We start from the raw sequence: 16,299 nt of genomic DNA, 5'->3' as shown, positions 1-16,299 counted from the left end.
AACAGAGAGGCATTTTTACATCAACACGTCTTTGTTGGATGTATCAAAAAGAAAATCCACATATCCAATATAGTCTTGTTTGATATGTACAACAATTATAGATGTTTCTCCACTTGTGTACTGATTGGGTAGCACAAGTGATGAAAGTTTATTACAATAAAACACCCACATTAGAATATTAAAATATCCAAATTGACTGGAGCACATGAAGCTTCTGATTGGGTTTGCAATGTTGGCCCGGCACACGTTGGTCCAAAGTCTTTCAGTTGTTATGTTAGGGTGACCATATTCCCATTTCAAAAAAAAAAAAAAAGGCGACACTTGCCCCGGCCTTGAAATTGTGGTACCAGTCGCAGTTACACAGTGTACTTCATCTCCTATTAGTCACGCAATGCCAACCGGACATTTTCATGAATATATAATAACCCCAGACGCCCGAACAGGACGTAAGAAAATGATATGTCCTCCCAAAAGAGGACACTTTTGGTCACATTAGCTATGTGCGACTTGTCACATCTTGTGGTTCTGCTCAGCTAGGTTCTGCTCCCCGTACAGTTCTGGGTTCTCTGCCAGCGTGGCTCGGACCTTCTTCTTCTCCTTGAAGCGTCCGGAGTGGGACACCTTGACGTGGCGCCCCCTAGTGGCCGACTTGTCCACGATCTTCTCCAGCCTGGCGCTGAACTCTGCCGCCTCCGGAGCGGGCCCGCCGCCTCCAGCTTCTTTGGTGTTGCTGCCCAACTCCGCCGGGATCTCGTACAGGACCTTGGACTCGGACTTCTTCTTGCGGGAGAAGGTGAGCTTCCACCAGCTGGGGTCAGACATGATGGCGGCGGGACAGACGCGAGGCCTAGGGGGCACACTGCATGTCATCAGGGTTGTGCGCGCGCGCGTGTGTGTGTGTGTGTGTGTGTGTGTAGGGCCACCCGACTCTTAGCTCTCAGTTGATAAATAAATGAATAATTTAATGAATGAGTATCTTGTGTCTATGCGAGCTGATGTGATGTCACACAAACACCTTCGATGAAGTAACAACACTACACAACACTTATCTAACATTTCCATTCTACTTGACTGATAATCGGCTTGGCGGATATTGGGTATTTTGAAGAATATCGGTATCGGCCTTTTTCCAAATCTGCCGGTCGATATAAAGTCAACCTAAAACCATTTTAATCTCAGGGAGCTATTTATTTACATTTTCAGTTGACTTTATAATAGATACTATACTATTGACCCTGGGAAGCTTCTGAACCATTTGTTTTTGTTCAGCATTAGGAAATGTGAAAGTTTAAGATTTCAGGCATTTTTAAATTTTGGGGGATTTTTTTTTTTTTACTGTAGAAAACTATAGAGAGCTATGGTAATTACTTGCTTAAGTTTCCATTTAACTTTTTAAGACATACTGATAACCTTGGGAGCTCCCAGAACGTTTTGTTAGAAATTTAAAAGTATGTCAATTGTCTAGACAAAAAAAATCTACATTATGAAAAGTGAAAAATTATTTAATAAACATGCAAGATTGCCATTTGTATTTTAAAATATTTTGACGCCAATATTTTCTTCCCTCCCTTTTTTTTTTTTACTGAAAATGAATATCGGCTTCAAATATCGGTTATCTGTAGTACGATGCATTATCTCACTCTATTATTTACTCTGCACTTGTCTACTCTACTCTTTTTTTTTTTTTTTTTTTTACTCTGCACCACCTTGCTCTGCATGACACTCCATTACGCCGTTCCCTGCATTACTCCACTCTGTCCTCCTCCGCCCTTTGTTGTAGATGGATTAGGAAATTGTTATCGCACGATTGTGTCGCGTTGTGCGTGTTCTACGGTGAAAGACTGCGCGTATATGTTCTCGGTTTCATATGAGCAGCTATGCAAATAGCGAAACATGTGCAGCGGCGGTCTTATCAGCGGCGAGCACACCTGTCGGCACAAAGGTCCCACGTCGTGTTTAATCTGCTGTGTTGACTCCTAAAGTCGTAAAATGTTTGATTTCTTTTTATGCCGTTAAGAGGGCCGCGCGCCATTCTCAATAAGTCACGTGTGTTTTCGACGCTCAGGAGGCATATAAGCCACATTTTACAAACGATAAGCAGTCAGAGCCTGGAGTAGAGTGAATTTGTGTAAATGTTGTTTGTTTATTTTTATGGTAGTTTTAAGACTTAATTATTCAACTTAATATATGTTTTTCTAATTATTTTTGTCACCTTGATTCAGGTCCCTCTCTTCAGTTACATTATTATTATTATTATTATTATTATTAAAAGTTATATCGAAGGGAATTTATGTTACACTTTTTTGTTCTTGCACTAGACATTTTTGTGCCCATTGCTATTTCAGTTGTGTGTTTTTTAACTAAATGCAAATGTTTGGACTTAGGCAGTAATTTGACTAACGATAAAAAGGGACAATACAGTTATCAATATTACTGGCAAAAATAGAAAGCCCATAAATGGAACACAATTTATGGGATCCTGGTTAACTTCCGGAACATAACTTTTACAATGCGCATATTTCCTCCTGGCGTGTCGGACCTTTGACTGTTGACTCACGGGAGGCCCAACCACAGTTAACTTTTTAATAAGTTACCATGTGTGTTCTGTCATGCCTCAACACATCACAGCAGCGGGACAGAACCCCCCCCCCCCCCCCCAAAAAAAAGGAACACCACTTCTTCTTCTTTTCTTTTTTTTTTGTTGCAAATCACTAACCAGCTGACCGCGACAAAAGCCGCACCATCACACTGACTTGTACTTTGTGATTGGGACTTTCACTTCATGTTATGATTAGTTGAGTTGGTTACCATGGTTACAATAGCAACGATCATACCGTGGATACGGAGAGAGACATTAGATGCAATCGCTCGGTTGTTGTGCAAGGAAAACTATTATTTCGGACCTTCATGAAAGGCAACACCTGGCTTGCTTAATGAGCTAGACGGATAGATAGACAAAACAGCTGTCCTACCTTGCTGGCTGAAGAAGACAAAGACCGCAAAAGTGGTCAGAAGTGACTGAGTGCTGCCATGCTTGAGGCACCTTTCCCCTCTTTTTGTCCTGTCAGGTGAACAGCATCTCTCGTTTAAGTCTGTCTTCTACCAGTCTCACCTTGTCACCCTTCAGCCACCTGACACACACACACACACACACACACACACACACACACACACACACACACACACACACACACACACACACACACACACACACACACACACACACACACACACACACACACACACACCTTGGTCCCGCCCAGCTGAGTGCAGGCGTGTGTGACGGTGACTCAGTGGGACCTTCCTTGGGTCCACGTGGTAGAGATTCCTAAGAGCCCGAAGCAGCTTTCCAAAACTGCACATAAATTTCCCTTTATCAGCCTCAAACGCCACTCGGGCCCTAATGTGGAATTTGGACTCGGAAGAAAGTCATCTTTGTGTTTGGCTTGTCCTACTGTTTCACAACTGGGATTGCACGCACACGCACACAAAAGTGCATGTGAATGGAGAGTCTTTTGCATAAGTTGTGCCAGGGCTTTGCACACTTTGCAAGTTTGCCAGACATTCAAATGACTGGTTCAAATGAATTGAGCCACTGAGAACTACAGTGAATTCATTTTTAAGTTAACTGCAGAAATGTTTAGAGAAATTAGGCATTTTTTTTCCAGATCAATTCTGGTCTAAATCAAGATTTAGATCCAATTTTGACTTACAGGGGCAGAGTCCTGATTCATCAGTTTAACATTGGGCCAATTCCTATTTCCAAATGACAAAAAAAGATAACTCTAGCTGACTGAATGCTAATAGATAAGAAATCCTGTCAAATATTCAAAGTTAATGCTGCATATTAAAATGAATGTGAGTCAATACATTTTAAGAGAGGATGAGGGTTTCTGAGTAGGATTTAAAAATAGGATTTTGAGCCAGGTTTGGGGTTACAGCTACAATGGATTTGAGTTTCTTTTCTCTAACTTCTTCCGTCCCTTTCTTCCTTAAATAAAACCTACACCCTTAACAAAAGACGGGAAACAACTGGAGGATCATAACCAACGCATAAAGGGTGTGTACTGTATGTTGGGTGTGGATGTGGTCAGACAATAACAACACACCTCCAAGGCCATTTATAAAGGCCTGATTACTGATACAATAGCAAAAGGTTTTATCGTTACTTCTAAAAACGTCCTTTATAATTTGGGGTGTCTGGCAGCGTATTCTATAAGCAAAAATAAATTCGTGGTTAAATACACTTAGAAAAAGGCAATACAAAGTCTTGATGAAGATTTGTCGCCCTCTATTGACAGCTCTTTACACGAAAATCAACCCGCAGCCATTCACCAATCAAAGGGCGTTTTCAGGAAAATGAGCTCTGATTGGCGGTCTCTTTCAGTAACCTAACAACGCCTCCTCCTATTGGTCCTCGTTCACGTAACGTGTCAAAACCGGATGATAAGAAATTCTCCAGAGAAAACCTTCAAATAAACATGGAATAAAGCAGTAAACCAGGATTTAGCAGAAGGACAGTCATTATGGAGGTATGAGGGATAGAATATCGAGCTCGATTGGAGTTAGCTAACTGTTTTAAAGCTCGACACGGGACAATTGTGCAGTTTTCTGCTTCCCTGCTATATAACGTTATTTACAACTGTCTACAATATTTCTCACTTCAACAGAACGTCCAGAACGTCCCAATTGACATTCAGACCGGCAAACTTTTAGGTAAGGTTAAAAAAAAAATTGACTTTTGTTACTAAATTATATACTTTCATGGACCTTAGGAAAGTAGTCGATGATGCGTTCAGTGTCGTCACGTAGAGCAGTTTATCCAACCTTCATTGAACCAATGCATAGATTTAAAAAATCTCATGGTATAACAACAAACAAAATTCTCACAAAAAAGTATAATGTTAAACCCTAAATTATTATATTGATGTATACACAAGTTAATTGTTTCTTCTGCCATCTAGTGGAAGAAGTTTTAATTGTTCTGCCTGTCACTATATATCGCTTACACAGATAGACAGACAAGGGACTATCATTTTCAGACCAAATATGTTCAACCTGATCATGTGTGTTTGCAGACTGGCTGATAGATCGGCGTCACTGCAATCTCAAGTGGCAGAATGCCGTCAAAGAAATCCGAGAGAAGATCAATGCCGCCATGCAGGACATGCCGGAGAACGAGGAGATCAAGCAATTCCTCTCGGGCTCCTGTAGGTGTCTACCCGCCCTGGATCTTGATGCACGGTCACCATATTGCGTTGACGTTGCATGTCGTTTGTAACCAGTGGTTTTGAATGTGTGTATTTAGTAAAGTAGGGCTACACAGTAGAGTTAAAGTCCACATATTGAAACCGGAGGCAACAGTCATAACAACTATGTATGTATATCACATATATTTATAATAGCCTAATTGACCCTTTTAAACGTAGACATTCACTACTTCCACTGCTTGAGAATCGTGGAGATCCTGAAGGGGACGGAAGAGTCCTCCAAGAACATCTTTGGCAAATATTCCTCGCAGAGGATGAAGGTGAGAAGATCCAAAAGCTGCTGCTGCGGTCGTCTTCTCCGTTGTGAAATGACTTCAAAAGTTTCCCGACGGCTTGCTTGTGTGCTTGCAGGACTGGCAAGAAGTTGTGCGCCTGTACCAGGCAGATAACATCTATTTAGGTGAGTGCAAAATCATTGAAAGATGTCTTGAAAACGTCAGAAAAGGGGCAGCAAGTTTGTTTGTTTGTTTGTTTATTTATTTATTTCAGCCGAGGTGGCCAGCCTGCTTATTCGCAGCGTGAGCTACGAGGGTCCGGTTCTGAGGAAGCAGCTGGCCAAAGCCAAGCAGCTGCAGCAGGATATGAGCCGGCGGGAGGTGGAGTGCCAGAGCTCGGCCGCCAACCTGCAAGAGCACTACTACGCCGCTTGCAAGAAGTACGGCATCAAGGTGAGTTTACGTCGTAGGAGCAGAATTTATTTGAATTTTTTTCCTCATTGCGATTTAATATGTGATTATTTTTTTAAGGTTTACTTACTTTTAACAACAGTTTTTTTTTTGTTTTAATAAATTTCAATACATTTTTTTCATGTTGGAATTATGGTGGGCTGTTTTAGAATTTTGGAGGGAAAAAAAGAATTTATTCAATTTTGTACTAACAATAACTAAACCGTAGTCAATACATTTTTGAAAAAGTGAAGCGCTGTGAATACTTTCTGTTTGCGCCGTCGTCACCATGCTGCACCTCTCCCAGGGAGACAATATTCCTCGTGAGCTGCAGGCTTTGGTTAAAGAACTACCAGATGTTCTTAACCAAGTGGGGACGGACGCCGCCAGGCTTGAAGAGAAAATCCAACTTTACACCGCTTTCACCAACTTTGTATGTGAGTGGTGAGTACACAGATGAAAAAAAAAACAACTCTCCTGTGCCATTCCTGAGCTGAGGAGTACCCGTTGGCAGGTCAGAGCCGGTTCTTCCTATGTTGACGTTCGCGCAGAAGAGAGGGAACGCCACCTTCTACGAGTGGAGGACCGGGAAGGTTCCCGCGGTGACGGAGAGGCCGCTTGTGGAGGACGCGCCTGTTGAAGCGCCGGCAGAGGACACAGTAACGACAATTACAATTCACTCACTATGTTATAGCGAACTGTGAATAGTCTAGACTATCAACGTGCAGTAACCGAAACCAAACAGCTTTAGTTATTCAATATTGACACATAAAAAAAGGTAACCAAGTGAAGTTTTTTTTTTTTGTGTCATCTAGATCGACTGGGGAGACTTCGGCACTCAGGAGCCGAGCTCTGAAATCACAGTAGAGGATGGGATCGACTGGGGCATCAGTGTGGAGCCCAGCCCTGAGGTTCGATCCACTAAAATAATGACAATAGCTTTGTATTCTATTTTGGAATAAGACTGTAACATAACCTAATGTGGATACTTACCAGACACAATGTAGATGCACAAATCATACATTTCTAAAGAGCGTTGCATCAATTAACTCATTCACTGCCATTGACGGCTATAGACGTCAAAAATTAATTTGAACTATTTCTATTAGTTTAACATTTTTTTCCACTTTTGTTACCAGGGTATGAAAACCTATTATTTTTTATATTGCACATTTAGAACAGATATCAAATTTGTGATTAATCGTGAGTTAACTAGTGAAGTCGTGTGATTAATTCAGAAAGATTTTAATCGCTTGACGCCCCTAATTTTTTATAATCTTTTCTTCTTCTTCTAAAAAAAAAAAAAGTAAGTTTAATTATTATTATTATTATTGTAATAATCTTTTATTTTTATTTTAAAAAAAGAAAATAAAAGTTTGTTAAAAATTAGGGGCATCAGGCGATAATTAAAAAAAAATCATAATTAATCGCATGACTTCACTAGTTAACTCACGATTAATCACAAATTTGATATGTGTTCTAAATGTACAATATTTTTTCCCTTAGGTTTTCATACTCTTGTTAACAAAAGTGGGGGGAAAATGTTAAACTAATAGAAATAGTTCAAATGAATTTTTGACGTCTATAGCCGTCAATGGCAGTGAATGAGTTAATGTTGTTTGCCAGCAGGACGGCGGCAGCGGCGATGCGATCGACTGGGGGGACGCCGACGTCGCTCCCGCTGAGATTGAGGTCGTACAAGCAGGAACAGACTGTGAGTGAGCTTCCATTCTTCGCAATTAGACTTGCTTGAATATTTCTGTGTTTGTTAAAGACGTTGCATGTTTGTCGTAGGTCCCGATGGCGTGGCCAAAGGTAACGATGCCTTAAGCGTGCTGGAGAACGCTCAGTCACGCGGACAGTTCGTCGATGAACTCATGGAGGTGACATTTAATGTTGTCGCTTGATTCAAACTTTTAATCTAATGATATACGTCGGGCGAAAATTCGATGACTTACAAGGTTTAAGTTTTCTGACCAATTACATTCAATTGGATTCACACTTTAGAACAATGGTTTGGAAATACCGCCATAAAACCGCACCCTGTTCCTGTCGCCATGCAGCTGGAAGCGTTCCTCAGACAGCGTCTCACCGAGATGGGCCAAGAGAGCGACGTGGTGGCCATGAGTCAGTTCCAGTCGGCGCCGCGCGTCATCCAAATCCAGAGCACCCAGCACATTCGCGGCATGCTGTCGGAGGTTCAGGACCTGCTGGGCCGGCTCACGTCGCTCCAGATGCAGCACCTCTTCATGATCCTGGCATCGCCGCGGTATGGCGTCACTGCGCTGCAAAAATGGACTGTTTTCTCGACATGGTCCTCGACAAATAACCAAAAACGAAACAATAAACGCTTGTGTGCAGGTACGTGGAGCGCGTGACGGAAGTTCTGAGGCAGAAAATGAAGCAGGCCCACATTCTGGAGCTGAAGGCCATCAGCATGGTGGAGAAGAGGCGGGAAGCTTTGGAGGAACAGTCCAGGCTGGAGCCTCGCGTCGACCTGCTGGCAGAACGCACACAGGAGCTCAAAAAAATGGTAATCGCATTTTTGTGTGAATGCTGAGGAAATGGATCGCTCTAATGTTTCAGTGCAGAACCCGTTAGTCATCTCATCATTTGACTTTCACTCATGGCTCTAAGACCTTTGAAAAATAGTTAGTTTTTTTGGGTGGTGTTGTATTGATCTTCACAATGGAATATGATAAGAATATAGTAATACAAACATTCTGGAGTTATTATTGCTACATACAATAATCTAAAGGGCATTTATTTATTAAAATGTTCTGTACGCCCTAATGTTTGTTATAAAGTGCTGCTCACTGTATTTCACTATTTAATCTATTTCTTACAGATTGAAACTGACATTTCCAAGCGCTACAACAACCGGCCGGTCAACCTGATGGCCGTCGTCATATAGAGAGTTTAACCAGGACAAAATAAACGTTTTATTTCAGTTAAAAAGTCTTGTCAAGTATGTTCTGTCGAGCCTAAAACTGTAGAGTCTGTGTGTGTCCAAAACAACGAAGATTCAAACCGATGGGAGACACGCTAACCACTTAATCTGTGTTTCTGAACCTTTATTGAGCCAAGCCACATATTTTACATTAGAAATATCTTAATTATCTTGCTTTATTTGCAGTCATTTGTGGACCAAATAACCAAAATGTGATTGTGCTGGTTGGAATTTACGGCACTATCGCGCAGTGTGCTGTGTCCAAAATAGCTCTACAATAATTCTGAATGTATAAACAGAATTTTAACAAAATAAAATGAAACTACTTTGTCATTATTCCAAGACAAAGAAAATACCATCACGGCTTAATAAGGTGATGACAAAGCGGCCAGAGCAGTAACATATTGCACTGAATTACATCATGTTGAATGAAATAACAGAAAATCCAACACAATTTAAGGGTCATGTGAAAGTAAGATTAGCAGCTGTTTTTGTTTTTCTTAAAAGGAAAGAGTTCTGCCTCGTGACGTGTATGGCCTGATGATATTTATAAATCCGTGGAGGGGAATTTCAGTCGGCTGATGAGAGCTGGCGACTAGAATGTTCTACGCATGCGCGGTGTGAAAGCGTGTTTTGGTGTCAAGCGCCGCGGCTAGGCTAACGCTAGCCGGAGCAGCTAGCAATTCTGCAAGTCATGCTGGGCCATCCAACAAGGGAAGGCTGGGAGGGTTGAGCTAAATGGGACGACGGCAACACTGAACTTTTGACCAAGCTGGATTGTAATTGTGGCGTTTGTGGACTTTGTGACATGGAGATTTAACATTAAAAATTATTCTTGACGTAAGTACTAAATCAATGCTTTTAAATGCGTATGCCGGTACATGGACCGCAGCAAACGGCGTCATGACAACACAAAGCGCTTATGTGAAGAGCTAATATTTATAGGAGGATAATATTTATGTGTTTCAACATTTAAATAACTTATTCAGTCAACTAGTTTGGGGAGTATTTGCTATTTTGACAGGAAAAAGTAGCCCGACGAGGCTAACCGCAGCGTGACAGCTGCGAGTTCCAATAGAAGTTGAGACCTTTCTCGTCCCGCCCACGCTTCGATTCTCATTGGCTGCTGACGGCTGCACTGTCGCGTCGCTTCCGCGTTTGGGCTTCGGCGAATGGCTGACACGTCGCGTCAATCACCACTTGTTGCTAGGGAGATTGTTTGATGCTAAAGCGTCGAATCCAGTGAAGACGCCTTCACGTTGTTTTTAAGGGGGAACAAAATCAAAGTGAACTTGATACGTACACGACGAAACGACTCTATTGCGTGATTTGTTTACAACGTGATACCTTGATGTACGTTCGGCGTGTTCAAAAATACAAGGCGGCTAAGAGCTAGCCACCAGGAAGGAGAGGGGAGAAGGGAGGGACCTTGTCTGCTGTTCGGCCAGCTTTCACCTTCAGCCACACCGCAAGAAGTTGTTGTCCCGTCAAGGGTGGGGTGGGTGATGCTTAAACCGCTCCTCGGTTCAGTAATAGGAAAAAATGACAGCGACGTTGTTGGGAGTTGTCTGCGGCGTGCCGTCCTGCCGGTCTGTCCTCAAATGTAGCCGAGCATTGAAGAGATGTCTGAAATGTCTGCTGCTTCCTCACAGCTCTGTGGTTGTTTCTCTCGCCAGGAAGATGACAATCATATGAAGAAGGAAAGTGGACTCTCTCTCGCAAGTGAAAACGTTTGTCCCATCCCAGAGCTGTAAAGTTTCCCCCTGGACTCTCCTCAGCTAATGTTCAAGCTCTTTAGTTCTCCTGTACTTGTCTGTTCAAGGTCCCATTTTTGTTTTTATTTTTATTTTTACTTTCACCTTTTTGTTCCTTTTGCAAAGAAATGCTTTACCTGAAAAAGTACTTCACAGAGGGCCTGATTCAGTTCACCATCCTTCTGAGTCTGATTGGGGTGCAGGTGGACGTGGACACCTACCTGAGCAGCCAGCTGCCACCCCTAAGGGAGATAATCCTGGGCCCTAGCTCAGCCTACACGCCCACTCAGTTTCACAACCTGCGCAACACACTGGACGGCTATGGCATTCACCCCAAGAGCGTGGACCTGGACCAGTTTTTCGCCACCCGCCGCTTACTGAACCGGGTGCGCCAGCTGGATCGCCTCTCCGTGCCCAGCCCAGAGCTCGACACTTGGCTGGTGCACCGTGACGCCGAGAGCGGCCAGGCGGGCAGCGCCAGCATCGCCCTGGACAATGGGGGCGGCCTCGAGGACGTGAACGACCTCGACGCTGCCCCGGCCATGAGGGGGACTGGAGGAGGTGAAGGGGGGCCGCCTGAGACAACTTACAACCTCAACATAGCCGACGGCAACCTCGGGGCGGTAGCGTCCGACGGTGACCAGCGGCAGGACAACAACGACGACCTCAGCAAAGAGGTACTTGGGAAATATTTCATTAATGTTTCTCATATCATCATTCGGGTGAGCTGTAGTGTTTCCCAAATGACTTTTAGGCCAGGGCAAATGGAGACAAGCAAGCATTCATATGCACATTGGGCAGTTCGGCAAAAACTCATGCAAGCATGGGGGGGGGGGGGGGGGGTGCTCCCCTCTGAGTTAATGAGCCAGAGCCCTGATTTGAACCCAGAGCCTCAGAATCGTGTGAATAATCTTATTAATAGCATATTTTTCCTAGAAGAATGCTCATATTATTGCAGTACACAAAGTATCTCTGTAGCCATAATGAAGCAAGACTCCATTTTGGTCACATTAGCATAGCGCTAATATCATGTTAACATCAGCTGATTGACGCTTCCAGAACTTTAAAAGATCACGTTGCCTGCTTTCTGGTAATAGCCGTTCTCATTCACAGTACATTCATCTGCATTTCTTTGGCACACCAGAAGGCGCAGCACAATGTCTACAATATTATAGAGTGCTATTTTTATCATAAATTATTATTTTTTTTTTTTAGGATGCTGGACTAGAAATTTGGCATTTCCATTCATTTTGAGTTACCAGCACTGTCTAGAAACAAATTAAACTTGTATTTTAAGGCACCACTGTGTCTGGAATAATATGAGGTGAATATACACTGATGATGTGTGAACGTGCATTGTTACATGTGTAGTAACTCTCGTATCGCAGGACATCGACCTGATTGACATCCTGTGGCGACAGGACATCGACCTGGGCGCCGGCAGGGAGGTGTTTAACTACAGCAGCCGGCAGAAGGACAACGAGGAGGACAAGCCTCGCCCGGCCCAGGAGAGCAAGGACAACAACGAGGAGGAGCAGCAGCGAGAAAGCTGGAGGAACGACGTTAACCTCCAGACGCTTCGCTCCGTGGACATCGAGACGGGCGAGAGCATCCCGCAGCAGGTTATATAGCGCCCCCCCCCCCCCCCCAAGAAAATGGTGCCAAACTATTATTTTAAAATGATTGCACATGAAAGTTGAAAACAGTTCGATGCCTCCACCTGCAAGTTTGAAATTGTAAACCGCTTGGGGAGAGTAACCCACCCCCAAAGATATAAAGAGTCTCAAGTCAGCAACACAGTCAGCAATTTAAGGGAGAAATGTGAACATGTTTGCTTTTTCGCGCACAATACGACACCTCTCCTGGCTTGCAATTCAGTCCTGGACCAAACTTGCATATAACCCACATTTGTTTGCGCTATTATTTTACCAAGTATTGCAATCGGTTGCATAAGAATCTGTACCGGAGTGGTGTCGATTTTCTGTGCCCAAGCCAATTCCACTTCCTGCATCTCTTGTGTCATGTGCATCTCAGTCGCCTCACGGTTTCCACTTTGTGGTGTGCATGTTGTTCAGCAGCCTGCTGCGGGCTCACCGACCTCCCTGTCTCTGCAGGAGTGCTTGAGGCTGCTGGAGGCCACGTTCCCTTTCGGAGAAGATCCTGAGGTAAAGACGGCCACGTAAACGCCCAGACGCACTTTGAACAGCCGAACGAGACGAAACTGGACAATCACAAAACAAATTACTGCAGTAAAAAAAAAAAAAAGGAAAAAAATGTGACCCTATAGTCCCAAAATGAAGGAGTAGAGAATGAATGATACATTACAATATCAAGTGGCATTTTTTGTTTTTGAGAATGGCGTCTCGTCTGGTCCATGTGTGCGGCTTGGCTTTACACCACCATGTGAACGTCTCTTCTTCGTAAGAAAACACAGTGAAAGATTTTATTTATTTTTTTAAACCTCATCCTTTTTCATCTTTTTAGTTTCCCACCCCGGCTGCACCACCCGAAGTGGCGGCCCCCGGTGCAGAAGCTCCGTCCACCTCACAGGGCCTGGCGCCTCAGCTGGACCTGGAGCAGCAGTGGCAGGACATCATGGCCGTCATGGAGCTGCAAGTAGGCAAAGCTAAACGTTCGTCATGCACGACACCTGCCATCGGTTGGAAACCTGTCCAGGGCGTATTCCGTCTTTTGCTCAAAGGCTCCAGTTGATATTGATAACCCAATGAGGAGATATTTTTGTGCTAAAAGACCTGAACCTCAAAAGAGTACATGGCATTAGAGAAATAAATGACTGTACTTGAGTTAGACTAGGACATGTGACATATGGCATTAAGTCTTCCTCAGCAGTAGTTGGCGCTATACTGTGGCAGTTTGACACATTGTGAATCATCTGCATCAGAAAGAAAAGTGTTTTTTTTTTCACTGTGTTAAATGAAATTTTACATCAAAAGTACTACAGGTATCGGTACTCAAACGGGTGAAGACTCGTACTGGGATCAGTCTGAACAAACGTGGTATCAAACATCCCTAAATTAAAATGATTTAAATGTAATATGCCATTTTGTGTCAAAAGGCCATGGACGTGAACAACAGCAACGCAGGATGCGGCATTGACAGCAGGACGTTGGCGTCTGACTTTGGACTAGCCCCGCCCGCAGCGCCGATCCACCAGGACGTGAGCCTCCACCAGGCCTCGGCCGGCTGCAGCCAGGAGTTCCCTCCAGTTTTCCCGCCTCGCCCGGATTCGGCTGGCGGGGTGCGAGCGTCCTCCAGCAACTCCAGCCACGTCAATGCCACCTTTGGGACCACCAATCTTACTGGACTATTTCTGCCCTCACTCCTCAACGCCACCGGTGCCAACGTTACCGGCACAACCATCCCGGCGGACCCATTCGGCGGGCTTCTGGAGGAATCCATGCTGGATGAGATCAGCCTCCTGGACCTGGCCATGGAGGAGGGCTTCAGCCACGCTCAGGCCTCACAGCTGCGGGAAGAGCTGGACTCGGACTCGGGCCTGTCCCTGGACTCCAGCCGCAGCCCGGCGTCCCCCAGCAGCTCGGAAACATCCTCCTCCTCATCTTCGTCCACCTCGGCCACCTTCTCGGAGGAGGGCGCCGTGGGCTACAGCACCGCCGCGTCCGACTCGGAGGAAGGAGCCGTGGGCGGATACCAGCCAGAATACAGCAAGCTGTGCCGCATGAGCTTTCAGGTTGACTTTTCGTTTCAAATCATTCATTTTATATTGCGCTTACCTTCATTCAGGTCCAGGGGTAAGCTGTAGCCAATCCCAGCTGACTTCTGCGACAGGCGGTGTACACCCTAGACTAGTCTCCGGCCAATTTCAGTTGTTGGAAGTTTGAATCACTTTATTCCTGGTGTCCCAATGTCTAGGCAGACTTAATTGTGATTGGCTGATAAACAGTCCAGGGTCTACCCCGCCGCGCAGCCCATCGACTGGGATAGCCTCCAGTTTGGCCTGATGAGGAAAAACATGGATGGATGTATGGATAGCAAATTTCCCTTGTTGAATGAGTAAAGTCGATCTGTCTTGCTATCTCTCCCGTCTCTCGCTACTCTCTCTCACTCCGATATCTGTCCATCCAGGACAACTTCCACGGCCTCCCGCAGTTAGGAGGAGGAATCAACCACAACCATACCTACAACCTGCCGCTTGGGACCTCTTTCACCGAGCACCCAGAGCTCCCGAAGAAGCAGAACACCAAGAACTCCAAGCTTCCTCCTCCAGCATCCGAGCTCCTGGACAAACACTCGAACCGGGACGAGCGACGAGCCCGCTCCATGAAGATCCCCTTCACCAACGAGAAGATCGTCAACCTCCCCGTGGAGGAGTTCAACGAGCTGCTGGCCAAGCACCAGCTGAGCGAGGCGCAGTTGGCCCTGGTGCGCGACATCCGCCGGCGCGGCAAGAACAAAATGGCGGCGCAGAACTGTCGCAAACGCAAGCTGGACACCATCATCAACCTGGAGGAAGGCGTGCACCAGCTAAGGCGCGACAAAACCCGGCTCCTCAAGGAAAAGATGGAGTTCCTTCGCTGTATCCGGCAAATGAAGCAGAAAATGCAGAGTCTGTGCCAGGAGGTTTTCGCCCAAGTCCGGGATGAGCAGGGCCGGCCCTACCCGCCCAGTCGATACTCGCTCCAGTACGCCGCAGACGGGAGCGTGCTGGTGGTCCCGCGCACCGAGCAGAACCGGCCCAGGCCGGACAAGAAGCCCAAAGACAAGAAGAAGTGAGATCGCCAATCTTGTAGGGGGACTTTATGAACACGCGACGGAGGCAAGGCCCGCCAACCTGCCCGCGCTTGACTTCCCGCGTTCGTTTGGCCCTTTTTTCATTCTGCTCCTCGTTATTTTCCCCCGCTTGACCACTCATCTTTCCGGATTTCCGAGGCGGGAAAAGGGAACGCAAGACTTTTGTAAGAGGTAGCTTTGTGTGGAGGACGAATCAGTCATCCGGGGAAGTTGTGGAGGTCTGGGTTTCACTTTCACAGAGTACCCGGAGCTCCTCAAGAACTTTCGCCTCTTCGCCTAAGATCAAGAGCAAGCGCTTGAACCAGGAACAAAGCCAAGCCATGAAGATTTACTTCTCGAATGACAAGATCATCAAGACCCAAGAACGAGATGATTAAGAGGTAACATTGGGATAATCAAGATCCGACATTGAGATCATCAAGGCCCAACAAACAAGATCATCAACCTCCTTGTGGGGGGGGGGGGGGGGGGGTTCATTAAGCTTCTGGCCAAGAACTAGAGCTGCTGCTCCTCTCTTTCCCCTTGCTCTTCGCTCGACCACTCATCCTTCCGGACTTTTCAGGCGGGAAAAAGGAAATGCTTAGTGGAGGCCCCGGTTGAAGGGCAAATACGAGTCAGCGCGAAAAGTTCTGAAGGTCTGCGATCACTTTCACCGAGCACCCGCAGCTCCCCGAGAAGCAGAACCCTAAAAGCTTCCAGCTTCCGCCTCCACCAGAGCTTCCGGATGCTCTTCTCCGATCACGAGATCATCAACATCCCCGTGGAGGAGTTCAACGAGAGCATCCGCTCCTGATTTCGCTCCCCTCGCTTCGACCGCTCATCTTTCCGGATTTCTGAGATGGGGAAAAGGATGGCGGAGAAGACTTTGTGTCTTTGGGTCAGGAAGT

General features: G+C 45.5%; 3 protein-coding genes across 8 annotated transcripts; 2 read left to right on the top strand and 1 right to left on the bottom strand.

Annotated features, from left to right (window-relative positions):
* On the bottom strand, positions 1-3,410 carry LOC147156765 (proline-rich protein 15-like protein A). The gene is made up of 3 exons (XM_086064541.1): positions 3,249-3,410; positions 2,973-3,061; positions 1-847 (listed from the first exon to the last, which is right to left on the bottom strand). Exon 3 carries the CDS (start codon positions 820-822, stop codon positions 511-513), a length of 312 nt encoding a protein of 103 aa, XP_085920667.1. The 5' UTR covers positions 823-847; positions 2,973-3,061; positions 3,249-3,410; the 3' UTR covers positions 1-510.
* A 999-nt stretch (positions 3,411-4,409) lies between these two features.
* On the top strand, positions 4,410-8,893 carry cdk5rap3 (CDK5 regulatory subunit associated protein 3). Of its 3 annotated transcripts, none has more exons than XM_086064546.1 (14): positions 4,410-4,532; positions 4,671-4,716; positions 5,079-5,210; positions 5,430-5,530; positions 5,622-5,670; positions 5,760-5,938; positions 6,243-6,379; positions 6,450-6,594; positions 6,751-6,846; positions 7,565-7,649; positions 7,730-7,818; positions 7,999-8,204; positions 8,297-8,468; positions 8,784-8,893. In XM_086064546.1, exons 1-14 carry the CDS (start codon positions 4,527-4,529, stop codon positions 8,847-8,849), a joined length of 1,509 nt encoding a protein of 502 aa, XP_085920672.1. In that variant the 5' UTR covers positions 4,410-4,526; the 3' UTR covers positions 8,850-8,893. The 3 variants fall into 3 exon arrangements, with proteins under 3 accessions (XP_085920672.1, XP_085920671.1, XP_085920673.1); XM_086064545.1 differs by having other exon boundaries at positions 7,562-7,649; XM_086064547.1 differs by lacking the exon at positions 4,671-4,716 and having other exon boundaries at positions 4,414-4,532; positions 7,562-7,649.
* Positions 8,894-9,479: 586 nt separating this feature from the next.
* On the top strand, positions 9,480-15,858 carry nfe2l1b (nfe2 like bZIP transcription factor 1b). 4 transcript variants are annotated; one of them, XM_086063820.1, is made up of 7 exons: positions 9,480-9,725; positions 10,562-11,316; positions 12,061-12,261; positions 12,715-12,804; positions 13,124-13,255; positions 13,716-14,351; positions 14,747-15,858. In XM_086063820.1, exons 2-7 carry the CDS (start codon positions 10,768-10,770, stop codon positions 15,392-15,394), a joined length of 2,256 nt encoding a protein of 751 aa, XP_085919946.1. In that variant the 5' UTR covers positions 9,480-9,725; positions 10,562-10,767; the 3' UTR covers positions 15,395-15,858. The 4 variants fall into 4 exon arrangements, with proteins under 4 accessions (XP_085919946.1, XP_085919947.1, XP_085919945.1 ...); XM_086063821.1 differs by having other exon boundaries at positions 12,028-12,261; positions 12,754-12,804; XM_086063819.1 differs by having other exon boundaries at positions 12,028-12,261; positions 12,718-12,804.
* The last annotated feature ends 441 nt before the right edge of the window (positions 15,859-16,299 follow it).

Source organism: Leptonotus elevatus, chromosome 20, assembly GCF_054856555.1.
Source record: "Leptonotus elevatus isolate MCC_2025b chromosome 20, RoL_Lele_1.0, whole genome shotgun sequence".
Classification (NCBI taxonomy): domain Eukaryota; kingdom Metazoa; phylum Chordata; class Actinopteri; order Syngnathiformes; family Syngnathidae; genus Leptonotus; species Leptonotus elevatus.
Note: the sequence above shows the minus strand (reverse complement) of the source record. Positions and strands in the feature narration are given on the sequence as shown.